The sequence below is a fragment of the Capronia epimyces genome, assembly GCF_000585565.1.
Source record: "Capronia epimyces CBS 606.96 chromosome Unknown aczIQ-supercont1.1, whole genome shotgun sequence".
Lineage (NCBI taxonomy): Eukaryota > Fungi > Ascomycota > Eurotiomycetes > Chaetothyriales > Herpotrichiellaceae > Capronia > Capronia epimyces.
In genome coordinates this window covers 4,231,726-4,238,399 of record NW_006912904.1, presented here as the reverse complement: position 1 = coordinate 4,238,399, position 6,674 = coordinate 4,231,726, and the positions used below count along the sequence as shown (strand labels likewise).

General features: G+C 50.7%; 1 protein-coding gene across 1 annotated transcript; it reads right to left on the bottom strand.

Annotated features, from left to right (window-relative positions):
* Positions 1-5,910: 5,910 nt before the first annotated feature.
* On the bottom strand, positions 5,911-6,210 carry A1O3_01531 (uncharacterized protein; the record flags this gene model as incomplete). The annotated part of the gene is made up of 1 exon (XM_007731675.1): positions 5,911-6,210. The coding sequence occupies one exon, from the start codon at positions 6,208-6,210 to the stop codon at positions 5,911-5,913; it is 300 nt and encodes a 99-aa protein (XP_007729865.1).
* Positions 6,211-6,674: the final 464 nt, after the last annotated feature.

Here is a 6,674-nt window from a genome sequence, read left to right as displayed (position 1 = left end):
GAGTGAGGGTGGGGATGAGTTTGGGGACAGCACGGTGAGGGTGAGGGTGAGGATGACGGGCCACCAGCTTCTGTCTTCTGTTCTGTTGGATTGGTGTCACGGGTAGAAATATACGCTACGCATACGGAGAAGATGGAAACTCAGTATGCTATGAGAAGCAGGGCCATATGACGAATGAACGAATTAACCAATGAAGGATGAACGGATGGATTGTTTGCCATGCCATATCATGTTGGTTGGTTGGCTGGCTGTATGTATGTCCCGTGAGGAGCCATAGCCACAATCACTCCGAAACTGTCTACACAACCCACAACCCATAACCTATAACCTAGAACCGGTAACCATCCCAGCCCATTCGATTCGATTCGATTCGGCAGAAAAGAAACGGTACAGATTGTAGACTCAGATTAGGACCATAGTCATAGCCAGCCAACAAACCCACTTTGACACGGATACAGGAACCTGATTATGTCAAAGGTTGAAATGTTCTATGGTATGGGGGAAACCCTTAGCCCAGACTATATATATACCTTAGGGATGCCTAGACTAGCCCCTAAGCCTTCTGGTCAAAGAACAAGGCAAGACTGGGAATGCCTAATGTTAGTGCCTTGGGGCCTAAGTTTGACAGATTGGGAGTATTGTATACCGTACACTGTAGCAAAGTACTCGTATCAAATCAATGTTTCGGAGCCGATGGGATCGGATCGGATCAGATACTTAGGTACGCAAGGCGCCAGAACTTAAGGAAATCAAGAACGGCCTCGCAAGGAAAGGAAATCTGAGCAATGAATGCTCCATTCCCATCCTATTCCATCCTCATCCTCATCTTCGTCCTCGTTATGTTCACATTCCCAATTGCCGTTTCCAATTGCCGTTTCCAATAGCCGTTGGTGGTTGGTCTTGGTCATTGATCTTGGTCATAGGTCATGGGTCATAGGTAATGGCCGTTGGGCGTTGGCGGTGGGCGTTCATGCATCTGTCCTTGTGGCTGCGGCCGTGATGGTGATGGCCATCATGCTTGTGGTTGTCGTTGTGATGGTGATGGTCATCATGCTTGTGGTTGTCGTTGTGCAGGCCATGTTCATGATGACCATGACCATGACCATGACCATGACCATCACAGCACGTGGGTGTAAGGGGTAGGAAGTATGTGTTCGTGGGGTATATGGGATATGGGACATGGGATCTGAACAGACACATACCTCCTACCCCTTACCCCATGTGCTCGAACAGCTAGCTACAGCTACCCGCTGCAGTTTCCTAGCATTAGGTGTACTCCGTGCAACCATTTCGTCTCAAACCCCGGGTACAAGGAAAAAGGATACAAAGAAAAAGTGACAGGTGCCGTGTGACAAACCAGGAAAATTAAAATCCATCAAAATCCATTCCATTGCATTGCATTCCGTTCATTCCCGTGTGGATAGTCTGTATGCAGAGCAACATGACTTGTGTAAGGGCCGCGATATGACATGTTTTCTGTCACTCCTGACTTCTCCTTCTGCTTCTCCTGGTTCCTCGGGAATCAATCAAAATCATAATCAAAGTCAAAGTCAAAGTCATGGTCAAAATCAAAATCAAAATGGCCAAACTGATTCTCCAAGCGAGCGTAAGTAAAGGGTAGTTGCAAACATGAACCTGCACCACATACACAACATACGCAACATGCACAACATTCAATGGTGATCAACCCTTGCCACCGTCACACTGTCGTATTTGTCGACCAGGTCTTCTCTTCACAGCCTTGCCCCTGCAGCTGGAGCTGGACCTTGAGCTTGAGCTTGAGCTGGATTTTCTCCTTTCCAGCTCTCAGATCCGGCTGAGGTTGAACTGGCCGAAGAGGTGGCAGTAACCGTGGCAGTGTCAACGCCAGCGCCAGCGCCAGTGTCGAATTGAGACCCGACTTGTGCTGTGGCTCTTTGAGTTGGGATCCTTTTCCCGACATCAATACGAAGCAACGTACCGAGGTCGGCCTCCATAGTGTGACCGGGAGTGTTGTCTCTCACTCCTCCGGCTGATTGACCTGGGCTGCCATTAACCAAGGTGGCCAGCCTGCCGGAACTGCTTCTTGCTTGATGAGCGGACGGAAGAGGGAGCCCCATTTCTCAAGGCGACAAAGGCAAGCACCAAAACAACCTGATCAGCTTCGTAAGTGCACAAATGTGACAGGTTGAGCTTTGCAAAGTGATTGACGAGCAAGTGGATGGTTCTAGTAGGGCAGTAGCCACAACTCAACAGTCGAAATCTCAGGAATCGTGGTAGAAGATGAGCAGATAATGGCCTTTATAGCCGCCAGAATAGCCTAGACCTGAACTTGTAAGCTGTATACTGCTTGGTCGAGGATCTGCTACATCGTCCTCGAACTTCACGGTTCAGCAAAACAAATTTGACTGGATCAGCCAGGCTCATTCGTCCACGTAGACATTGCGGCGGGTTCGGGGAGATTGCAATAATCGGTTTGGACGCATGTTTGATAACGCTTACCAGGGCGCAGGGAAGGAATGGGCAGCGTCGTGGTCCGATACTGGCTGGTACCGAACGAGCGCCCACTGCATTCCAGCAGTACGCCTGACCAGAGTAGAAATGCAGGGCGACGTGGTCCATTGACAAATCAGCATTCCCACTTTGGCTGACAGAGGCCGGTTTCATGAGGTATTGTCGCCAGTAGTATCATGTACCACTGACGCTGACCCAAAAGAAAGCAAAATCGGCCCCTGTAAGTCGTCTGAGTTGTCGTGTCAAGTGGTGAGCATAGTTGTACGGATCTTCTGAAATGTCCTCAAACTTACAGGCCTACCCCTGTCTATGTCGAGCGTATGGCCGCCAGCAATCTAAATACTGCGCTTGGGAGCTGTTGGAGCGTCATGATCTGAAGCCCGTTTTTGCCAGTATCTGCGTTTTCTTGCATCCCCGCTCGAACTGTGGCTCGTTTTTTCCTTTTTCCTTTCGAGTGAGTGGGGTCCGCGACAGGCATGCAAGGGAGAAATCTTCTGTAAGAGAGGACGAAGCATGAACTGTCAACGTCGAGTCAAGACCAGTCCAACGAACTATAGGACAGGGGTTTAGGACATGTACCAATGACCCATGTCTGCCAGCATTGTTAGACCCAGCTCCCGACTCAGGACTCCTGGACTCGGGGAAGCAGCTTAGCGTCGGCCTAGTTCCTTAGACCTTGCATGATTCTGTAGCATCAACTGTGTAAGCAAATGTGGTACCCAGAGATGCGCGCTATTATTTGCTTCCCGGATACCGCCAGTTCCAAGCGGTTGGTGCTTTCTCCATACCCTTACTGTTGAAGGTATAGTATGTTGGGTGGCCTTACATGACCTCGTGCATCCCCGCGAACCGAAAGCGCCCCGGCAGCGAGGGATTCTCTTGAATGCGGTTTTCCCTCGCATGAGTGCACCAGCCAGCTGGTTCTTGTTCAAGGATGATGACGAGCATACGACCAAGCTTGCAAACCAATTCGCCCATCCTGGGTAGTACGGCAAATGCATGCTTAAAACACGCCAATAGCTTGACCACCTATCACGATATGTAAAGGCTGTTGACACCATCAAGGGGGCTTCTCGGTCCTGAGAGCCTTGGCAAAGTGCAATTCTCGCAAGACGTACAATTGAGGTGACTGATACCTCTAGACTGTCTTACAGAGGAGTGACGGAAACTGATGTTGGACATGCTCTTTTCTGAGGGTGTAACACTGTAACAGCTGTTCGATGCTTCGAGGCAGGTCATCGGCTATGTTAGTCGGCTGTTGGTTTGTTCTCAGATCAAGGAGATTGGTATTCTGTGAGCCAGACACTGGTTGCATCCGGCGACTGGCCGATGCATTAGCTGTGTGGGACAAACTGTTCTCCCAGGTGCTGATGATAGATCACGTAAGAACCACTCCTCAGGGAATTGCGAGGTGGAACCTTGATGATCGGCTTTTGAGGTGAGCCGCAAAGATTCCAGCGGAAGCATATGATGAGATCTCTGAGGGAGGTACAGTGCCGTGTACTGAAGACCGAAAACATCACGACAACGGCCAACCTTGTAGGAAAGCATGAGACGTCGACCATGATACAGTATCCGTGCATGCGCACACAAGCCGGACATTTGCCCACATGGACTTCTGCAGTGAAACCGACTGTGCGTTCTGACACCAACCCTGAAATGTGTTCCCGGCTCTTTATGTCAAGAGAATAGGTCCAATTTGACACGCCACTTGGATGTATGACACCCATCATTGTATTTGAATAGTTGTGCAGCTTGCAGCGCCTTCAGAGGTACTTTCTCTTGTCACACAGGTCCCAATCTGGTATGGCTATTCAGGCAGGAGGAAATACGATTTGTCCCATCTTCCGCCATCAATTCCCTGTTGTGTGACCTAATGCCAACCACAGGTTGATGTAGCTCTTCACCGCCTTGAGAGTGGCGGCTCTGGAAAGAGGTGGTGGAGGCATCAAACGGTAGTGTAGGAGGGAACATGTTGCACAAGCATGCGTGCAGGATGTCAGGGCCTTGAGGCACACGCCCTGCCGTCTCGAACTGTAACGTCGATTGTAGTTGTATTAAAGGATAGATGCCTGTCATGGATTGAAGCTTGTTGTCGCCCGATGAGCCAGCCGCGCTTCTTTTGTTTTGTTGGACTCGTGACAAGAGCATGCTTGCAAAAACGATTGCAGGACGCTTCTGTATGCTTCGAATGTAGCTCGGAAAGGTCAGAGTGCGATTGTCGAGGATGGCCTTTACGCCATTTTTTATCAGCTCTCGCAGAAGAGACAGAGACAGATAGGAAGGGTATGTGATAAAAATCAGCCGCAGATGGAGATGCGTGCGCGTGCACACGAAGGATGAGAGGGAGAAAACTGTACTTTGTAAGGTACCTGGTAGGCGCCTGGAAGTATTAGAAGGAGACACGGTGACATAGGCACCTAAGCTACCTAGATTCTGTAGGTACCTGTGCACCCTGCTGTCCCTGAGTCTTAGGCACGTTTGATACTGATTGTACGCTGAGGCCTCCTTTCCTAGGTACTAGGTACCTATATCCTTTAAGCTACCGGTAAGGACCGTACTGCCACAGTACCCAGGGCTCAGGCTTAGAGGGTACCGACTCTGCGTCGCGCTACTACCAAGGCAGCCGTGACGCTAATGGCGCTAATGGCGCTAGTAGCTTCCTGCACCACATAAAATGACGCAATTAGCCAAAGATGTCTCCTCACTAGACTCCTAGTACTGATCTATACTGAATGAGGACTGGCGCCTCCTTGGCCATTTACCCCGCATGGGCCTCAGGGAACCCCCAGCTATTAGGTGCTTTGCTCTCCATAAAAGCTCTCTGCAACTGGTACCAGGATCCCACATCCGCAGAAACCGTTGGCTCTAGAAACACTCACACACGCAAGTCATCGATAGAGTTGCCATACAAACCCAACCTAGAGTCAATGGTCGACCCGTCCTGTCGTAACACGAGCACCCCGCCACCAATGGGCCGGCTTCGACGCCATGGATCTCGCGTGTCGCTAGGGACGGCTCCCGCTCCGCCCGAGTCCTGTAGCCTCAACCGAATTTCGACGGCATCAATATGCTTCCCCCTGCCAACCTTGTTTTGCGAAATAGAAAGAGAAAGAGAAAGAAAAGAAACAAATAGAACCTGCACCCCGTGTGTGAGCCTGTCGGACTTGAGGCGGCAAATCCTGTTGTGATGGGGCCAAGTCATCCCGCAATGCATGTGTCGCAGGAACGGAATACGCCTTGCTTCTCGGTGGCCCGCACCGGAGTGAGGCAACCTATCCAGTCCAAACTTCTGGAGGGACTTGTCTGACGCATACCGAGTCCAGGTGTCAACTCTGGCACGAGGGACGCCGATGTGGAATGCATCATTGGATGGTGCGACGGGTCAGTGTCAGCCGAGATGTGCGCCAACAAAGGCTATATTTCATCAGCCTCGATATTACTCCCGCGGCGTGTTGCACACATACCAAGGTCATGCTCTTGAAGATGGCGTTGGGCTTGATAACCGTCAAGCTCGTCCGCGTCCGGGTCATTGTCGAAATTGGTGTCTGGCCCGACTGGCGTCCCCTCCGTAGAGGCGGCAGGCTCAAATAGAGCCATAATGTTATCAAGAATCGAAATCAACCGTGCTTCTCGGCGCTGTTTGGGACCAGAGTCAAGCTTTCCCAGGTGCAGATGATCTAGAGAATCCTCTGCTTGAATGAAGCGTCTGAGCATGATGGATCCCGCCGAGCTATACGGGCTCGAAACTCCTGGTCCCCTGACAATTGGAGAATGTGTTCTTCGAGATCTGTGTGTATGTGGTCTTTGTGGCGACATAGTCTCGAACGGGTGTACAGGAATCGATAAGGGACTGCAAAACACAGATTGCAGTAGAAGGATGGGCAAGAGGAATATTGGGGAAAGGTCTCTTTAAAAAGGAGGATCTAATAGTACAATTAGCAGCATCTCTGAAGGAGATGAAGTGAGGTGATTTAGTTCCATATGCTGGAGTCAGAAACCGCCTCGAGATGGAACAGAAGAAGCGGTGAAGCTCGATCCATTTGAATGCCTCATCCAGCAACAGCCAGCATTACCTACGAGGACCGATGCCCAAGGGGCGTCGACCAAGGCTCAGCAGACCGGACCGCCAGAATACCCGTACATTGGGCCGCCATTCGTCTTTTTGACAGGGTGGGTCA